The sequence below is a fragment of the Crinia signifera genome, chromosome 1, assembly GCF_055691185.1.
Source record: "Crinia signifera chromosome 1, ASM5569118v1, whole genome shotgun sequence".
NCBI classification, from domain to species: domain Eukaryota; kingdom Metazoa; phylum Chordata; class Amphibia; order Anura; family Myobatrachidae; genus Crinia; species Crinia signifera.
Genome location: NC_139217.1, coordinates 170708390 through 170729323, shown reverse-complemented (window position 1 = coordinate 170729323; position 20934 = coordinate 170708390). Strand labels below are relative to the sequence as shown.

Genomic DNA, 20934 nt, shown 5'->3' with positions numbered 1-20934 from the left:
CCTATACATTCATAGTCATCTTTATCCACAACTTAATAAATCTCCAGAGTGTCATATAATGATTGTAACTAAAGAAAAATGCTGTGTAAGTCCTTACTGTGTGCCTAGGCACCCCAGGAGGGCAGTGGTTCTCAAACTGTGTGCTTAGGTGACCTAGCGCAGTGGTTCCAAAACTGTGTGCCTAGGTCCCCTTGGGCAGTGGTTCCCAAACTGTGGGGGTTATTCTGGTTCACTCCTTCTGGCAAATTCCTTCTTAAATGGACAAAACCATATGCACTGCAGGGGGGCAAAATGTGCAGAGAGAATTAGATTTGGGTGAGTTATTTTGTTTATGTGCTGGGAAAATACTGACTGCTTTATTTTTAGACTGCAATATAGATCTCACTTTGAAGAAAAACACCCAAATCTAACTCTCTCTGCACAAGTAACATCTACCCCACCTACAATACACATGAACCAGAATAACCCTGTGTGTCTAGGCACCCTAGGGCAGTAGTTCCCAAACTGTGCGCCTATTCACCCTAGGGAAGTGGTTCCCAAACTGTACGTCTAGGCACCCTAGGGCAGTGGTTCCCAAACTTTTTTGAATCATGGCGCAGCCTGAGTATCAGTATTATTTTCACAGTACCCCTAGCCAAATGTTTCTCTTTGAGAAATTCAAGAAAATATTAAATGAAGTAAATTGTGTTTGGATTTTATTGTTACGGTCAGATATGTGGTATTGTCTATTACTTTAGTCATAAATACTTTTAATTGGTTATGGTCACCAACCAATCCAGGGCACACCTGCAAGGCCCCAAGGCGACTCTGGGTGCCACGGTACACAGTTTGGAAACCACTGACCTAGGGTGTGTTGAGACTCTTGTAGGGGTGCCATGTGTTGGTGGTCTATAAGACCTAATCAAATAATTTATGGTCAAAGTGACAAGCAAAGCCAGTGCTAGTGGCTGCCAATCATAAAACATGTGGACAATCTGAAGCACAACTGCAAACCACCACCACATGGCCCTAAAGGCCCCCATACCCTAGTACGACTTGTCTGAGGTTCAACCTGATTTCACTTGAACTTCCTCGGCATCTCCCCGGATGTGCTTTCATCTGATTTGGCTCTTGATGTGCCATTTTTATATGGGATTTATTGCATGTGATTTATTGCATGTAATAGGACTCCTGGGGAGCTGCCGGGGGAGTTCAAGGGAAATCGGATGCAATACATTGCAAGTGCTAAAAAGGACCTGCGATGTGCACTGATTGCTGTACATCCGATGTACCCTATTTTGTAGCACGTCCGACTCCAATCTGATGCGCATGGGACCGCCTTTTGGATCGGATGAGATGTCAAACATGTGATTTGGCCACTTTTCACCTAATTTCTCAAATTGGCCAAATCGCATTAAACAACATGAAGTCTAATCCATATAGAATGTACTAACATCAACAAAAGGTATTACACTAGTACATCTAACACAGTACTGTATACATCATCATAGAAAATCATTCTGCTGACTTGTGGTTTAGCGAGGATTCCCAACCCAGCGCAGGGACATCCCACATGCCTGGTCCCTCCCAGTGATGCAATCACAACATCTTGCACTTGTATATCTGTTAGGGCACAATGCAACTGCAGTTGAACCATTTGAGTGCCAATGTTGCTGTGGGATATCCTCAAAATCTCTGCTAAAAATGGCAGCTACGCTAACAGCAACTGTTCTTTTTTTGGGTGCAATATTTAATTAAACTTCAATTAATTGGGGGGCGTGGCTTGGCAGCCATTCTGGAAGGAGGCTTGCTCCGGAGCTCCGTACAGTAACGTACAAAACTGTCCTTTTTGCCCGAACTGTTCCGCTCCCCGCTACCATCTGCCTCCCTGGGAAGATCTCCAGAGCCCCCCCCCCCCCCCCCCCCCCGAGCTAGTTGCAGAGCCGGGAAGGGGATCCTTCTCCTCCTGCGGGTTGCGACGCTCGGCGCCCGTCAGCAGCGCCCGCCATCTTGGAAGGCCGCGATCCGGTCACAGCAGCCTGCCTTGCTTCTACGCCGGCCTCCTCCTCCGGGACATTGACAGCTGGACTCACCTGCAGCTCCTTAGCCCCACGGCTCCCATTGCAAGGTATTTACAACCTCCTCATCCCCTGCAACACACGCCTGTCAATCTAAGGTGCGGCTTTGCCAAACGGAGGATCAGTGACGGCATCTCACTTTAGTTAGGGTACCCAAGAGACCTTTGATTCAGACTATCCCCCCTCCCTGATACTGTTAATCCCTCTTTCCAAACACCAGGGGAAGGGGAAAACAAATTGTGAACCGCAGCCAACTCACAACATCCCCACATAGGGGTCTGCGGCCAGACACACATTCTGAAAGCAAATCTTTACCCACTTGGAGGGATTGGAGACACCTCTTCTTACCCTTCCAAGCTACATTCATTTCTCCAAAAAATCTATAAGCTGGTTAGGTACTCTGAAATCGGACTGGCATATTCTGGGGGTATAACAGAATACTGAATTTCATCCCTTGAAGGAAAAATAAGAGTCTCCCTACCCTGCTTGTGAGCACCAAAGTTTTGATTGATACAAGAATTATTAGACTGTTGGGGTCCGGCTGCAGGGAGTGAGATGTAGTTTATTTGGCTCAGCTCCGTGATACGGCATTTACACTTATATGATCGCGATTTCGCCTTTGTACCACCTGTCTCCTCATTTCTGACACCCCTCAAGTCAAAGCATGGAGAGGTTTATGACAACCCCACTGCCTCAGCGCTCATTACAACAGACCGGGAAACAGGTAAAGCGAGACCCAGGGCCATAAAACGAGACCCAAGTCTGAGTCATCAAGCCTTCTCCCGGCATCTAAAAAAGCTACCCCTGATAAGCAGGAAGATGACGTTGAATCTCAGCATTCCTCTCATTTTATGCCATTAACATATGACGACATGGTAGATGCAATTACCTCCACTATGGCCCCTCTGCTGGCTAAAGCGGTGAGTGACATCACTTCTCAACTACAAAAGCTTACACACAGGGTCGACATCGCTGAGAATAATATTGGCTCTGTAGCCCATAATCTAGCTGAAGCTCAATGCGAAATCAAGCGACTTGAAAAAGAAAATTGCAACATAATAAATAAGCTTGAAGAATTTGAGAATAGATCGAGGAGAAGTAACTTAAGATTGATAGGACTCCCGGAGTCTATTAAGGGTCCAGCGTTAGATCTTTTTGTGGGTCAGACTCTTCCACAATTGTTAGACGTCAAAACCGAATGTGCATCCATGGTCATAGAGAGAGTGCATAGGTTGGCACTCGCCCCAGAGTCCTCATCTTTAAATGCTTAAGCTACACCCATAAAATGACTTTATGGAGAGCCTCAAAGAAAATATCTAATCTACAGTGGGAGGGCCACAACCTGCGCCTATTTCAAGATTTTTCGGCGGAGGTCACTAAAGCCCGCAAAACTTTCTCCCCCGTTTGCAGCAGATTGGTAGCTAAAAAAGTCAAATTCGCCTTACTCTACCCTGCCAAATTAAGAGTCTTTTACAAGGATTCGCAACTGGATTTCACCTCACCCGCTGATGCCATAGAATTTCTTCACAAGGAAATTCACCATAATGGAGAAGATATCTCTGACATTACCTGAACTGGCCATTTATGGAGATAGATTATCTTATCATTCTAGTGGAAGGTGACATCACCTAGACATTGTATGGTATAACCTTTGAATGTTTATCTTAATCCATGTTTACTGACTTCTAAGTTGTTTTGTATGGTTGCTAACACTGATGACCTTTGGTTACCCCTCCCCCCCACCTCCTCCTTCCCCCCCACCTCCTCCTTCCCCTCCTCCACCTCCTCCTCCCCCCCCCCCCCTTATCCCTTTTCAGAAGACTCAGGCGGGTCTGTTTATAATTTCAGTTATGCCGATCCGGAGGGAGCATTGCTCCGGATTCCTATGTTAGAGTGTGCAGGACACACAGCAGTTAATTATTCTTATTCGTATCGTAGGCCGACATTAGGTTTCACGCGTTATGTTAGCTCGGATAACGAGCTCTTTTTGTCTACTCTTGTTAGTATTATATTTTGGTGTCTTGTCTCCCCCTCCCTTGTGTTTTTCCCTTTTTCTAGAGATGGTAACGTGGTAATTACTATATGGGTACAGCTAAACAGGTATGTCAATGAATCACAGCAGCCCCTGGGTAAGATATGGCAGAATTGAAGATTGGCTCCCTTAATGTGGGAGGATTTAATTCCCCTGCTAAAAGACGTAAGGTCTTAGTGTATGGAAATAAATTAAAACTAGATATTTTACATATTCAAGAAGCCCACCTAATTCCCTCTGAAATGGTTAAATTGCAAATGCTAGGATGGAAAATGATGGCCGCTGCAGCTTACAATTTAAAATCCAGAGGAGTTGTTATTTTGATTAAAAGGAATATCCCTTATGAACTAATAAAGACAATAGAAGATCCGGAGGGTAGATATGTTATAGCCCAGATTTCTATACATGCTCAGGTATACACTCTATGTAATATTTATGCCCCTACCACATATAAAAAAGGCTTTTTTTAATATACTAATTAGAGAATTAACACCTCTTATGGACACAAAGATGTTAGTCTGTGGAGATTTTAATTTAGTCTCTGACGCATTATTGGATAGATCCAGTCGCAATCCACGCTCTCATTCTCTTCCCAAATTTGGGGTGCCCCAATTAGTCTCTGCCTTAAGACTAATTGACATCTGGAGAATATTGAATCCCACATCTAGAGAGTATACATGTCAATCAGCTGCCCACCGCTTGTTTTCAAGGATTGACTATGTATTGGGGTTGGAGACCTTGCTCCCGAGAGTTACAGCCACAGAGATCGAGCCAATCACTATTTCCGACCATTCCCTATTATGGTTTAAATTGCTAATGAGCGACGAATCCTCTCCTAGATCTGTTTGGCGTTTTCCAAACCATCTTCTAGTGTCATCCACATTCAGGGATAGGATAGTGGAGGATTGGAGAGAGTATTGCACCAACAACCAGGCACATGCAGAGTCAAATCCTACCCTATTTTGGCAGACAGCCAAAGCAGTGCTGAGGGGTAATATTTTATCCTATGTAGCCAAATTAAATAAAAGCTATTCCTCTACTTTTCTTGCCCTACAACAAAAATTAACAGTAGCCTATACTAGATTCCAACAAAACCCCACAATAACAAATCGTCAAATGTATACCACAGCAAATACTTACTTAAACAAATACCTTCATAATAGGGGCAATAAACATCTTTATAGTATTAATTATCGCTATCACAGTTTTGGCAACAAAACAGGTAAACTGCTAACAAATATTTTAAATGGGACCAGAGCTCCATGTATACTACTTCTAATTCGCAAATAGCACAGGTTTTGAAAGATTTCTACTCTAAACTATATTCCCATACGTCTCCTCCCATTTCACCTTCTGACCCTGCTGAAATTGCTTATTCTTCATTATATACTAAGATATCATTTCCAAAACTCCCTGCAGATAAATTATCAGCACTTACTACTCCAATAAAAACTGACGAGGTTGCTCAAGTGATAAAAAATCTGAAAAAATGGAAAGCCCCTGGCCTAGATGGATTTGGCAACAGTTTTTACAAAATGATGTTGAATCATATACTTGTACCCTTGAAAAAGGCTTTTAATCATATACTGAAAACCAATTCTTCCCCATCTCTTTTTAATGCGGCATTCATTAAGACCCTTCCCAAACCAGGAAGGGATTTGACAAATACCAAGATATTAGCAAAGATCCTGACAGAACGTTTGAAACCTCTAATGCCTTTAATAATACACCCTGATCAAACAAGCTTCATTGCGGGAAGGCATTCTGTTGTTAATATACGAAAAGTAATTACAGCTATACAAAAAATGCAAAATAAAACTAGCCTCCTACCTCCTGGTATAATATTGTCCATCGACGCAGAAAAGGCATTTGACCTTGTCCTCTGGCCCCACCTTTATAAAACCATGGAATTATTCGGCTTCCCGACAGAATATATTGGATATATTAAATTACTGTATTTTAACCCAGTGTCCGAAATAATCAGCAACGGTCAGATTTCAGACTTCTTTCAACTTTACAAGGGCACTAGGCAAGGATGTCCCCTATCCCCTCTCCTATTTGCGATTTCTATAGAACCTTTAGCTCTTCTCCTTCGCCAGTCTGAGGGGTTCACGGGTATATCCATTAATAATTATGAACTGAAATTGTCACTTTTCGCGGATGACATGATTTTATATGTCACAAAACCCCAAACTTCCATACCTACAATTCTGTCCTTGATTCAAGATTTTAGTCAAATTTCTGGTTATAAAGTCAATTTAGATAAATCAGAGCTACTCTTTGTGGGAAACTACTCAGTAGACATAACCAGCATTCCTATCTTTACTAAATTTAAAATAGCTCTGTCCCAGGTAAAATATTTAGGAGTAAATATCACAAACAAAACTGAAAATATATATAAGGCAAATTACTCACAGATTATAGCTAGAATAACCACACTTTTGACATCTTGGAGCCAGTTGCCCCTCTCATTGCTTGGCAGAGCGGCGGCTATTAAATCTATTATATTCCCTAAAATATTCTATTTTATTCAGCTCCTCCCTATAGCTTTAAAACACATAGACATACAAAAAAATAAAATTCCTCCATATCCAAATTTTTATGGAAAGGTAAAAAGCCAAGGATCGCATTATCTAAATCTCAGGGAGGATTGCGACTACCTGACTTCAGAGCGTACACTGTATCTGTCCTTTTCATATACGCAGGTGACTGGTTGTTGGATCAATCTATTTATACGGATAGTGCTTTGGATTGCGCCAACTTCTCTCCATTTTCTCCGGCAGCTCTCCTACATCAAAAACCTGCTGATATTCCGAGGGCAATTCTTGAAAATATCATTTTTAAAGATACCTACTTAAACTGGATTTATTTGCATAAAAAACTAAAACGGGATCCCTGTTTCTCCCCTTATATCCCCCTTTGGGGAAATCCGAGCTTTGTCCCCTCTCTCTCCACTCCAGCACTTTTGAAGTGGAAACAAAATGGCTTGTCTCTCGTGACCAAGGTCTTCGACTCAGGAGGTGGGGTCCTGCCTTTCAACACATTAGCACAAACCTACTCAATTCCAAATTCCCAGTTCTATCTTTATCTTCAAGTGAGGCATTATGCCCAGTCACTGATCTCCCCCCGAACAATATCTATACTCCTCACCCAATCCTTAACATTTTACATTATAGAACTTCGAAAAAATATAGATTGAACTTACTTTACCCCCTCCTCATAGAGGCTAATTTTCCACCTGACATTCAAATTAAAAATTTAGAAAGCAAATGGCAACCTGATTCTACCTCTAACTTAGGTGCCCCACTAAATATCATTGAGAATTATTGTTCATTAGCAAAACACCTGAGTTCGGCTTATCTTCTAGAAACTCACACAAAGTTCTTACACAAATCTTTCATATCCCCAGCACAAAGAAAACATATTGTGGCTGAAGAATCAGGGCATTGCTATAAATGTTCCATGGCTAATGCGAAATTTCTACATTGCTTCTGGGACTGTTCAAAGATACGTAGATTTTGAAACAAAACGATAGACTTTACTAACTCGATTCTTCATACCTCCATATCTCTGACACCAGCAGTCTGTCTTTTATTAAACTTCAAAGGTCCAGACGAAGAATCAACCACGTCACAAAATATCCCTATACTAGTTCTTATTTTTACCTTAGCGAAGAAATTGATTTTAAAGCACTGGATCAAAAAGTCAGCTCCCAGTATTCAAGAATTGAGATCCAAAATGTTACAGTACCTGTACTTTGACTTAAAATCTTTTATTTTACAAGAAACCTTCTCTTTATTTAATTTCCACAAAAAATGGCATAATTTCATTGTTTCATTAGACCAAGAATCCAGACATATTATTTTGAATTATTTTGAAACTTCTTCTTGGGATAAAGTCAATCCTCTAATTTCTATTTCATCCTCACGTGACTGAAACCTGATTTTATCGCCTTATCTCTAGTTCTCTGGCTGTGGGTCTCCTGTTGTAGTTAACCTAAATCTAGCATTGATTCCACCATTTAATCGAGTTATGCAGTCTAATCCAATCTACTTAGATTTGTTTCTATGGTTCTTCAGCATCTCTAACTTATAACCTCTCTTACAGTCCAGGGCCTATATAGAAATAGAAAATGTTTGCGTGTTTGTGTGACTATAATGAGTATATTACAATTGATATGCCTTAATTTGTTGATGCTGTACTGATGCTTTCTTTGACTAACTCCCCCTACCCTATCCTTCCCTCCCCTCCCCTCCCCTCCATGTCTTCGTAGCTATTTTATATGTTTATATGTTTCTTTTGATGTATTGGTCCAAGTTTTGGTAACACAAGTGTATAAACTCCAGGATGCCGTCACCGTCCCACTCTCTTAACGGTATTTGGCTTTTACTGTTACTCTTATTTATCACAACGACATCTCCATGGTTCAGTCAAAAGATTACCTCCAGTCTTCTGTCGTTTTGTGGCGGTAGTATATATTTTTAGCCATATAATTGTAACCTAGAAGCGAGTCATTCCCTGTTTGTTATAACCCACCCCAATTAACAGGGCTCATCAAGGATAAATCCTCCGACTAATGCAATACTCTCAGAGCGGTGAGATGGCAGACGGCATGCCAAATCAGGACCCATCAAGATGGGTTCCACCAATTTTGAGTTTACTAAAGATAATAATGTCAAGATAACATTGTTCAAGATATGACCGGATGTACTTGTTCTTTACCTTTATATATTTTTTTTTTTCGGTTTTTGTATGTCTTACTTTCAAAAATAAATAAAAAGTATATTAAAAAAAAAAAATTCAATCAATTGACGACTGTATTTGTATTTATTTATACTAAAAGAACAGTCACTGTGAGCGATGCTGGCATTTTTAGTGGATATTTTGAGGATCGTTCACAGCAACGTTGGCATTCAAAGGGTTAAGAGCTCATGCACTCGCACTCCAGCATCCACGTATGTGCAGAGTAGCAGAGATTGCTGAATAGCGACTTTCGCTACTCTGTGCTCCTTACTGAATTAGCTCCTTGGTGCAATATACAGATCTAGCAATACAGTAATTAATTTGAGAACTGCCCATTAAAACTTACTTTCTACTTTCTGCAGATGTCAACTTATCTGATGTCATCTTCTCTTTTAGCCACCTCCTACTATTCTCTCTTAGTGCACTGGTACTTTTCACAAACAGGCCAACCATTAAGTCCATAGTGGTCTTCATCTTAAGATCTGGATCTAGAATTTCTGCTAGAGAATTGTCCCTGTTTACAATCTCCTTGGCCAGTTCCTGTGACTTGACATCTTCAGGAAACATTATATCTGTGCTTTCACAACAGGGGACTTTGTTGTCGGGTGGTTCAAGTGCAAAGTTGAAGGTTGCCTTCTCTTGAGTTGGGGGGTATTTTGGAGAACTGTGATCTGTTCCGAGAGAGCTTGTAGGATGTGTTTGTAATTTAGAAGAAACCTCAGTTGGAGGGAGTTCAAAGTCTCTTACATATGTGCTGGGAATAGGCAAAACCAAACTGGAATTATAGAAGAAATAAACATAATGCAATTAATGTTATATAAAAAGATAACTTGTAACATTTTCATTCACCTGCAATAACCATCCAGTTTATAAACATATGTTCCTGGAATGGTTTGTGAATAACATTGTCCATATTTGTTATAACACTGATCAACTGGACAGAAACACATACCATAAGCTTAGATAGCACATAAAGACAGCAATTAGGATATGATGGAGAGTTAGCTGCAGCAAATGTATATTTTCATTGTCTTCTTTCACAATTAAATAAAAAAAGTAGTTATGCTGATTGATCCAACCATTTACCTTCAAGGAGGGTTTGTAGAATCCTTAAAATAGTCACACATACAGTAAATTATGAAAGCTGAACTGATTTCAGCCTAGGATTTGGTTCAGTGAAATATATTGATCTCTCTATGTGACCAAACATTAAAAATAATTGTATTTCTTGCAGGCAACACTTACGTTTCATTCAAGTCTTCTGTGACCCGTGGACATGAATCTACTTTGTTTCCATAGTTACTGTTCAGATCAAAAGAAGCATGTTGTGCTTTATCTTGGTTTTCTTTGAGAAGAGCATCATCCAAGGGTGGTGGTGGGGATGGAGGAACAAATGTTGTTTTGGGAAATGCTTCTAACTCTTGCTCCTTTACAAATACTTCATCATCCTCATCATCATGGCCGATTACAGGAGAGGAGGACAGGAGACAAGACTCGGAAATACGAAGAGAAATTTTTCCATTCTGGAAAGGCGTCTCTGGCTCTGATGAACTAGTGCTCCACATTGTATTGTTGATGGACCCAGGAGAAGGAATTTGCTTAGACTGAGGACATTGGATGTTGTTCTTTGATAAGTCACCTTCTCTTTCTAAACTAATGTACTTAATTTTCGGCGGTGGTGGCCTCTGTGGTGGAGAAGACTTTAATTTTACTTTGTCATTGTTGTAATCCACTGAATTATTGTCATGTGAATTTAAATCCATGTGACTTTTACTTTTAACCTCATCTGAATTTCGGTTCTTCTCAGAATATAAATATTCTTCAGCAGTAACAAAGTCTACTGTTAAGTGGCTTGGAGAACCTTTAGATGGACTGCGGTTATTGATGGAAGACAACGTGGTTGGTCTTGCACTGTGCAGAGGAGTGTGTAATCCAGAGCCTGGTGTAAGACTTTGAGCTCTAGAATGTCTATTAATACCTACTTGCATAGTGCTTAGACTGACCATACTGTTAGATGGATGGACCTGCTTATCTCCTTCAATGTCAGTATGAGGACCAGTGATTGGCTGAAATGATGACTCATACATAGATTTCTCTGAGGGATCTTCAGCTTTGCTTTTGATGGAACTATAAAATAAAGATATAAAATCAATTATGAATGCAATGGCTTATTGCATGTATTCTAATAATACTGTAGCTGAAGATGAATGTCACAATGTGGTACTAACACTATCCTCACACAGTAATAATTTCATTAGTCAATATTAGTTAAATGGACTCAAATGACCAAAAACCTTTCAACTTACCCAAACTAAGTAAAACCAGATTTCTATCATTTCATTTGTTGTATAAATGTAAAGATTGATGGTGAAAACAAAGATGAAGGGTGACACCAATTGTAGAGTGTATGGAATCATTGTTTGACCTGAACGTTGAGATATATAAACAGGTTTACATCCTCTGTAATGCAAACTGGCTCTTAGGAGCATTGTTAGAACAACTACATTAGTAAGTAATTAAACTATACATGTACACTCAGGAGTCCAGTGTCGATGGCAGCAGGGCTGCGGAAATCAGTAGAAAAATGGCCAGCGCTCCATTTTTCCCGAGATTTGGCCATTGAGGTGGAGTCTAAGTGCTATACTGCTCAGACTCCACAACGCTGTTGGTGGGGTAATCGCCACTGCACCATTTTTCTGGAGATCTGTGCATGCGCAGTAGGGTGTAGTGCTCAGGCCCTACCACTCTACCCTACTTCTGGCAGAAAGGAGGGGCCCAGCACAAGAGCCTTTCTAAAGGCTGCTGGCTGAACCTCAGATTGAAGCACCAGTGATACCTCATTCATACCGCAAATGCCGGGGTCGCTTCTGGGATTAGAACACAGGTCCATTCCAGGAGCGACCTGGCATTTGTGGTAAGCGGGGTGGAGTGACAGCACATCATCGAGGGGTGGGGGAGCAAGCAGCCCTTGGAGCTCCATATTTTAAATGGGACCCGGGTTACCCGTTCACACCACACCATACCCCGGGAAGATCCCAGGAGCGACCCTGGTAGATAGCAGGGTTGAAATGCCGGGGCATTTTGGCCCGGGACCCATGCACACCAGCACTACACCCGGATTGTTCCCGGGGCCAACCTGGGAAGAAAAGGCTGGTGTGAGTGGGGTATTAATAGTTCATACAATTGTTTTTGTATGCAGCATTCTATGTACTTACAGCACACTTATTCTTAGTTTAAACAACTAATTGCCACCAAAACTAATATTGCTTTGTGACTGGATCATAAAGCCACACAAAAGCAATTTTCCTTATTGCAATCTGGCTGCATTAATGTGCAAGTAATTTCATGTGTCAAACTGTGTTCTCCTATAGATTGTATGTATGTGAGTAGGGCCTATTACTTCTTTGGTACTATTTTATTTACAGTTTCTTATATAGCGCAGCATATTCCGTTGTACTTTACAATTGGAGACAACAGTGATTTAACAAACTGGGTAGATACAAACCGACATGGAGGTAGGAGGGCCCTGCTTGCAAGCTTACAATCTATACTATTCAGCTTTATTACATTTTGCTCCTAATTGTTGCAGAATATGCTGTGCTGTGTCAGTAGTAATAACCTGGAAAGTTATCCAACACAAATACTGATCAATTACTTTTTTATTTAATTTAATGTGGCACTGGCCTGTGATCAAGAACGGCTTAGAGTTAAGATCCGACGATGTGGTTGGAATCAGCAATTGGGTGGACCAAAGAGACAGCAGTGACTGTTCCCATGAGTGTGTATTGTCTATAACAGCCAGGCCTGACGACAGGTATGTTGGGCCTCAGTAAAATGTTGGGGGCGTGGCCTAATTGCAAGAGGTGAGGCCACACCCCCTTAGCGGGGAAAAAGTGAAACCCTCTAAACTAGTCAAGGGGGGAGTGTTATCACAACAGCCCCCACCCCCACCCTGCTCAGCAGCACAGCACATACTGTAGCTACAGCATATACTGTGCTGACAGGCTCAGTATGGTTCTCATACGCTGTACCCCCTCCCTGCTCTCTGCAGCCCCCATAACAGCTACCATTGTATCACGTTCCCAGTGGCAGGTTCGCATACAATATTTCGCATGTCATCCAATTCCCCGTATGGGATTGAAATCGGAGGTTAATCACATGCGATTTGGACCCTTTCATCCGATGCCTCGGAATCAGATGAAAAGGGCCCAAATTGCACTAGTGAATGGGGTCCTTATGTAACAAACTACAAAACAAGATTTTCTGGTGTAAATATGTGACAGACACAAACAATAACAAGGATTTCTATTTTTATTGTCAACTCACCGAAATACTTTATTGGTTGAAATATAAGAAACGTTCCTGACAATAGCCTCCTGTTTCACCATAAAATCCTATAATAAAACAAACAACAAAATTAGTTAATTTTGTAACATTTAATTATGCAGTGTCCACAGTAATGTATTTCTATGCCCAATTAAAACAGGTTTTTTTTCAGGCTGCATTTCATCCACCTCATAACCAGCGTAGCAAGTGAGGAATTAATCATTAATATTGTAGTATAGAGAAGCTCTAGTGAAACTGAAAAAAAAGTGTGCACCTCTTTTTACACACACACACACACGGGGTGGGGCTAAAGTGCACATATCTGGCTGTTCAGGCAGAGCGAACAGACCACAAGGAACCCTATGTATTCAGTAATACTATGACCACACAGGCTGATGCAGCCTTTGCTTAGACACGTTTTCTGTTCTCTTTCAATAAGGCAAATCAAAGATTGATCCTGCCATGCAGATCTGAATTGATTTTTGTAACGCTAGTAATGTTTACTATTTTTAAACACAACCAAACTTGTCAATAAAATCAGTGTATGGGCTGAACATAATAGCATCTAAGTTTAGCAACTGTGCGGATTGCCGGTCAAACGTGGACATTTGCTTTTAAAGGTGCAATCATTTACAGTGCATGTCCGCTGAACTCGGATGCTATTACATGTGGCCCTATGTGTGTGCTCTACATCAGTACATGGTTAAAACGATGGCCATGTACAATGATGATTAAATGTGATTGAATCTGTGGGCACAGAACACAGATGTGGAGGACTAAATAACACACATCTATTTGCAGTAGCATTAGAATGCAGTATGATTAGAATGCAGACTGTTCACCTACGGTTTGTCCGCCGACCTTACACCAGTGCTTATGGTGTTCCGTGTGCAGTACTTGATCTTTCTATCAAATATCACCAGATTTGATTGCTTAAGATGGATCTATTAGATAATTACAAATGAAATGTTATTCTGGGTACACACTAGGTGATCAAAGGATCACGGCCAGACTGACAGGATGAGATGTCAATCATCTGTTTACGCTGAACAATGTAGCTTACATAATGCCGGTGTAAGACTTCTCAGCAACCTAGGCAAAACTTCAACCTACTGCACCACACCACCCCCTTACTATACTGACACCAATACCCACTTTCCAACCTCTTAAGGCATACTTGCCTAACATTCCAGAATGACAGGGAGACTCCCAAAAATTGCACAGATCTCCCAGCCCCCAGGAAGGTGGGCAAGTCCCCTGCTTTCCCAGGAGGCCTCCCTTTGCCACCCACAACAGAGTACAAAGAGGAGGGGGAAGCATAGTAGGGAAGTATGCCTCAAGGGAATGTATGGAGGTGAGGTCTTAGAAGTTCCACATCAGCCACCTGCTTTAAGTACAACTACTATCCTCATAGACAGCCTTGATTATTTTTGATAGACAGGCTTGGTGGCACCCCCCCAGATCACGGCGCCCTAGCCAGTTGTCTAAAGCTGCTTAATGATGGAGCCAGCCCTGAGCTTACGATGTGACCTTCTTCTTGAGAAACCGCCAGCAGCAGAGAAATGCAGCAATTCAGAAAATCCAGCTTTATGGACAGCTTCCTCGCACAGCACAAACATCAACAGAATGGTTGGCAATCCCGGGATCGGGATTGGCGGGATCCAGGTATTTAGGTCAATGTTTGCCTGGATTTCAATGTTGTTATATCCGGCTGCACCCTTTGCCCCAGTGGGCTCTTGAGGAGATCATCACCTCTGTCTAAAGCCTTCACATTGATGGTGGATGTGCCCTGATGTGCTCTATTACAACGCTATTTATGTGCTTAAAGCCTCTTAACAGAGAATTCCATTGAGTGCTATTTTGCTGTAGAAGGACTAGAATGAGAGTTTACACAGCATTAAACTCTATGCTATACACTGGTGCTATACACTGGTGGAACCAATATTATCTATATATGTGGAGACAATAAGCTGCTATTGAACAATTATATTTATATTTTTGTTTGTTAAAACAATGACTCCGAGATCCATTATATTACAGTTTTAAGTTTTATTTGTTATTATATACTGTTTTTTTTACTACTGATGCAAAGTTACACTTTTATTTTAATGAAAATATGTTGATCACTGTATATTTTAATCTAAGTAAATAAATTACTACAAATTGTATACGGTTTGTAAAGTTTGTGCTACAGCCAGGCAGCTATGATTTTACACTTGTTACACCGGTTCTAATCACTATATAGCACCAGGACTAAAATATACCAATATTAATCTGTCATTTATGGCCGCATTCATCAATATGACACCAATCGTTGGGTCGTCCAATTGGTTGTGCAGCTTGGCCTGACCAAGGTTTATGCATTTGGAGGTTGCCCATCAGCTGACTAAAGAGCTGATGGGCAACCTCCCAACTGATGAGCAGTTTATCTGGGAGATTACAAGTGGCGATGAATCATGGATCTACAGTTTGGACCAACAGTCAGCGCAGTGAACCACATTTGAAGATCTGCCACAGAGGTTCTCAGCATTAGGGCAGTATGCCTAAGCAGATAGTGACTGTTTTTGTGGCCAAGATTGAGCATATAGTTATCATACCACTCATGGTGTCATCTTCATCATGGCTATGCACCTGCCAACAAGTCCAGGAAATTGGATGATTCTCTGGCTCATTAAAACATCCAAAAGCTTGGTCATTCACTATGCAGTCCAGACTTAGCAGCTGCGACTTTTTTGTGTTCCCATAAATCAAGTGCAAGATGCGTGGGTTCCTAGAAGGCATTCAACCAGCAAGTAGAAAACATACCTGCTCCAGCTGCCAAATGGTATAAGTGCACATTACTTTGCATAGACTCCTTGGGTCAGCACCCTAGGCAAAACTTCAACCTACTGCACCACACCACCCCCTTACTATACTGACACCAATACCCACTTTCCAACCTCTTAAGGCATACTTTGTACAATAGTATAGTTTTTATGCATCAGGAAACTTATTGATCATATCATTTTTAATTAGAATTTGCATTGTCAGTGTGGTTGTTCTGAGGCAATCAGGAGTAGCCATAGATCAGTTTGGTAAAACTGCTTCTAATTGGCTGCTGGTCTGTGAGCAATGATTGTCTTGTGAACTGCACCAAGTTTAACCTGCCACGATATCTGCCATGGCAATGGAACCCAATCCAAAATATCTATGTCCTCACTTGGGACACAGATATAGAGGGAACTTGAGAGGGGGCTGAGAGAAGGAAGTAGGGAGGGAGACTTAGTGGCCGAGTCAAAGCCGTTCGTTCGTGTCCGAATTCGGACCCTTCCCCAATGTTCGGGGTCTGCGCATGCGCGAATTGCCTGAATCAGGCCCTTAATGCCAATATGAAAAATGTATTGCAAATAATTTATAGGGAAATGTAATGTATGAGACAAACTTTTATTATAACAAGGCATGAAAGCTGGTGGAAATCGTGAGCAGTAGCTATAGTTATTTGAATATGTCCAGATATGCATTTTGTCTACATAAGAGTTACAGCTTTTTGCTTTGCATTTGCAATGTAAGTGCTTTGGCCTGGCTTTCTCAGCTTGTCATGCAGCAAGTATGCTCCATATTAGGGGATTCCTAGCAGCTCTGCAGAACCCCAGCAGAGCAGTGACATCACCAGGGAATGCGTCCTGCATAGATCACACTCCGTACAGCTTCTAGTGTAACACAAATAAATGAAACTAATATTACATTAAGATTGATTGATTGTAAATGGAAGACTAAACGTGCATGTGTGTTTTTAATGCAAAACAAAATCTAAAATGACTGGTTAAAAAATGTAAGACTCACAACTATTGATGCTATGAAACAAGCATCCATAATTCAAACAATCTTTTTTATAAGTGAGCTGCAATAGAGTATAATCTAAATTCTGTTCCTTATCTTATTGTAGACCATACTTGACTACTTTTGAAAATGAGTTTCAGGGAGATTATAGTTGTTCCACCCAAAGGGCGTGTCTAGTTTCATATATGGAGAGATTATGAAAAGAGATGGTCATCGAAGTAATCTCGAATCGTGGGTGTGTACTATTACATCTGAGAGGAATCTATTATAATGACTTATATGCAAATGTAGATGAGCCCCAGAGCAGTTAGTAAGAGCTACTATACTTGCTAAAGTGCTGGGAAATGGCGCTGATGATTCAATGTAAATGTATCTGTCTCTCATTCCCTTTTTCCCCCAAAATGTAACAGTGTAATGTGGGCTAGGTGAAATGAGGGAGATTGCTAGACTAATGAAGGAGAGAGGGAGATCTCTGCTGCTATTTCAGGGAGTCTCCTGCACAATGCAGGAGGGTAGGCAACTACTGTATGATGTAGACTTTTACTTTTGTCTCCTTATCAACAAGAGTTATGGGCTCCCATATTTGTTACTCTGTTACCAATGTTTACAGTATACTGTTAAAAAAAAATGTTTACAGAAAAAAAAACTTGTAATTAGATAATAAAATACAATCACCAACCTACTTTTGGATTCATTTTTTTATGCTATTTTAATTATAATTCATCTTCCATACTGGTAGGGAAATCTGTTTATATATTCATATAACTATACATATGGAGAGTATGGTTGTAGGTCCCAGGGGATCAACAGTGCTGTGTCTATCACAGCCAGAATTTTTAGAGAGAGGGTTCCAAATGTAATCCAATATCTCCCAGCGCATTGGAGTAAGTACGGGAGTCTGGGGGAGTGGTAACAGCTCTAAAAATTGTATTTTTATACACTGAATGCTGTATGGAATACAGTATTAATATTTAACAGTAAAGATTGTCTATAGTACAGGCTTTTTCAAACATTTAAATAAGAAAAGTGGTCAGGAAATGTTTAAACATATCATAATAAATAAATACATAAATACACAACCATAATAGAACCAGTACTGCACTTTCTAAACTCACAATCTCCCACTTCATGGTAAGGCTCCTGTCTCTTCCTCCTGGCAGCTACTCTCTGGTTGCAATGTTTGAGGGCTCAGATCCACACATACAGTAAATGTGCTATAAGAAGCTAGTACACTAGGCATGTGCAGCAGCTCTGTCCCTTACACTGCATGATGTGGGGGCAGCTCTATTGATCATATTATATACCTATTGTTGTCATAATTTAAGTCACTTATTTTATTATTTATTATTTATTAACAGTTTCTTATATAGCACATACATATTCCGCAGCGCTTTACAGAGAATATTTGAACATTCACATCAGTCCCTGCCCCAGTGGAGCTTACAATCTATATTCCCTACCACATGTATACACAGACATTCTAGGGTTAATTTGATGGAGCCAATTTGCCTACCAGTGTATTTTTGGATTGTGGGAGGAAACTAGAGTACCCGGAGTAAACCCACTCAAGTACGGGGAGAATATACAAACTCTGCACAGTTGTAGCCATGGTGGGAATCAAATCCATGACCTTAGCACTGTGAGGCAGTAATGCTAACCATTACAGAGGATCCCCCTGCGTTTGCCTATGCAGACTCCTTTAAACCTAGCCTGTAGTCGTCTCTGGCAGTCTTAAAAGGAGAGTGATGTCTTATGCTGAGTCCCGGGTTCTGAATGGCGTCTGTGATAGGCTGGGGGACCCGCAGCCAGCACATGTATTACATACATCTCTGTATATTTCTGTGTGCTCATCATGGCACTATGTAGGAGGCACTGTCGATGACAGCAAATAAATCTGTTCATTGCAAAGTATGAAGCGTGGTCCAGAGTACACTTTATGCAGGGTGTGGTATAGAAGAATTTGATATTAAATAAACAGGAATTAGATATAGTCTTATATGTCAACTCCATATAGTCAACACACATTAGGTCGACACTGAAAATGTAGACAGTAGTAAAGGTAGACAGGGTCAAAATGTCAACATGGAAATAATCAACACAGCAAAGAGGGGAGAGAGAGGGTTTTTCAAGGTAGGCATTAGTCACATCACATATGCACAGGTCATCCCCCCTGTGTAGGCCACATCCTCATAACATCAACCACATTCACATCACTAGTCTCATACCATACCTCCCAACATTTCAGCTTAACAGAGCGGGATCAGGGCCTGTCGAAAAGGGGGCATGGTCTATACTTGCGGCGCTGCCGCGAGGCCATGCCCCTGCTTTTCACCGCTGTGGGGGCATGCCCAGCAGCTCTGTAAGCTGCTGGCCAGCTCCCTGCCCCTCTGCCTGCAAGAATAGACGCTGTGTGCATGCATCTATTCACGGATGACAAGGGGGGACTCACAACTGCCCCCTCCCGCGATGGGAGACTGCCGGCCGTGGGAGGAAAACGGAAACGTCCCAAAAAATGGGACGTTCCCGCGATAAGCAGGACAGTTGGGAGGTATGCAGATACCAACATTGATTTTACATCCCATGCGGAGGCATAATATAGGCCTTTCATAACTTTCAGCTCCAGGCCCATGGGGACCTTAGTCTGGCACTGAGTATGTTATATTGCTCAGCCAATTTGTCAAATCAAGTGGCAGGAATACTGAGTAAGTGCTTAGCAACATATATTGCTGAGTATGACAGAGGTCTTCCATGTGTGGATATGCAGGTCTGTATGTAAGGCCTCTATGTTAATTGTGTGTGTGTGACCTTGGGGAAAAACATAGACATGAAATGATGTGGTCAATACATCTGTGACTTTAGTACATGTTGAGCATCCCTTATCTAAATATCCGTTATCCAAATATTCCGATATGCTTTTATTTTTTTTATTTAGCTAAAAACCTACTGGGAAATAACATGTAACTGGCACTAAATATGTGCAAGAAAACAATTGCTTGGCATTCAAATTCATGGTTTGATGTGTTTATACAACATAAATGCAAGATACCTCAAGGTACCTCATTCAATATCTGTGTACATATAAAGTTGCTGATAATTATGCTGGAAGAGATTAAGATTGTTATACAAGCTAATAAATATCAAAAGGCCAAAAGGAAGTTTGATTCCTGCTAAATTGCACTAATTACTTTATTACAAACTGAAAAGTCAACTCAAACAAGGAAATGGGAAGAAAGTGCCGCATAATACTGAACAAGAGCAAAGTACATATTCAAAGATCGTCTTGCTATTTAGGGGGAAATTTACTAAAGGAAATTTGTAAAAAATAGGTGAATTTGTATCCAGAAATACACTTATTTTTGACATTTACTTTCCTGAAAATACGGCAATTCGTATTCGTATTGATAGCACATCAATACCAATACGAATTGGCGTATTTTCGGGTTAGTAAATGTCAAAAATAAGTGTATTTCTGGATGCAAATACATATATTTTTTTACAAATTTCCTTTAGTAAATTTCCCCCTTAATGTCCAGAAGAAACTACTACTGATTTATTATACATTTCTTCAAAGTAAAAATCAAATAGTAAATTAAATTACTACTACCACTGAAATACATTTGTAGTGAAAATACGGTTCTTGTGTAGTTTCACGGCGCCAGCATGGGTTCTGACTTCCGGGTTCTACGCTCGCCAAACAACCTAAAATAAAGTAACTTAATTCCATGCCAACGTGGATAGTTCATACCCCCACTATCCACGTTGGCATGGAGTTGATTTTAGATAGCGTGGCGAGCGTAGCGAGCCACCGAGCCCGCAGCATGGGCGAGCCCCGCAAGGGAACTCAGACGCACGGCGCCATGCTACTACACAACTACACAAGTACCGAAAATACTTTATTATTCATCTTTTAAAGGGTAATACATGCATTGTTACACTTTATAGTTATGCTGTGTGTAT

At 40.9% G+C, this 20934-nt stretch overlaps 1 protein-coding gene across 2 annotated transcripts in view; it reads right to left on the bottom strand.

The window, feature by feature from the left end:
- The window catches only part of SHROOM3 (shroom family member 3), a 381603-nt gene that overhangs the window by 11841 nt on the left and 348828 nt on the right, over nt 1-20934 (bottom strand). For both annotated transcript variants that reach the window (XM_083176821.1, XM_083176829.1), the window contains 3 exons: nt 13159-13226; nt 10078-10959; nt 9179-9607 (listed from right to left, as the gene is read on the bottom strand). In XM_083176821.1, coding sequence (XP_083032947.1) covers nt 9179-9607; nt 10078-10959; nt 13159-13226 — 1379 coding nt within the window. The remainder of the gene's footprint in view (nt 1-9178; nt 9608-10077; nt 10960-13158; nt 13227-20934) is intronic.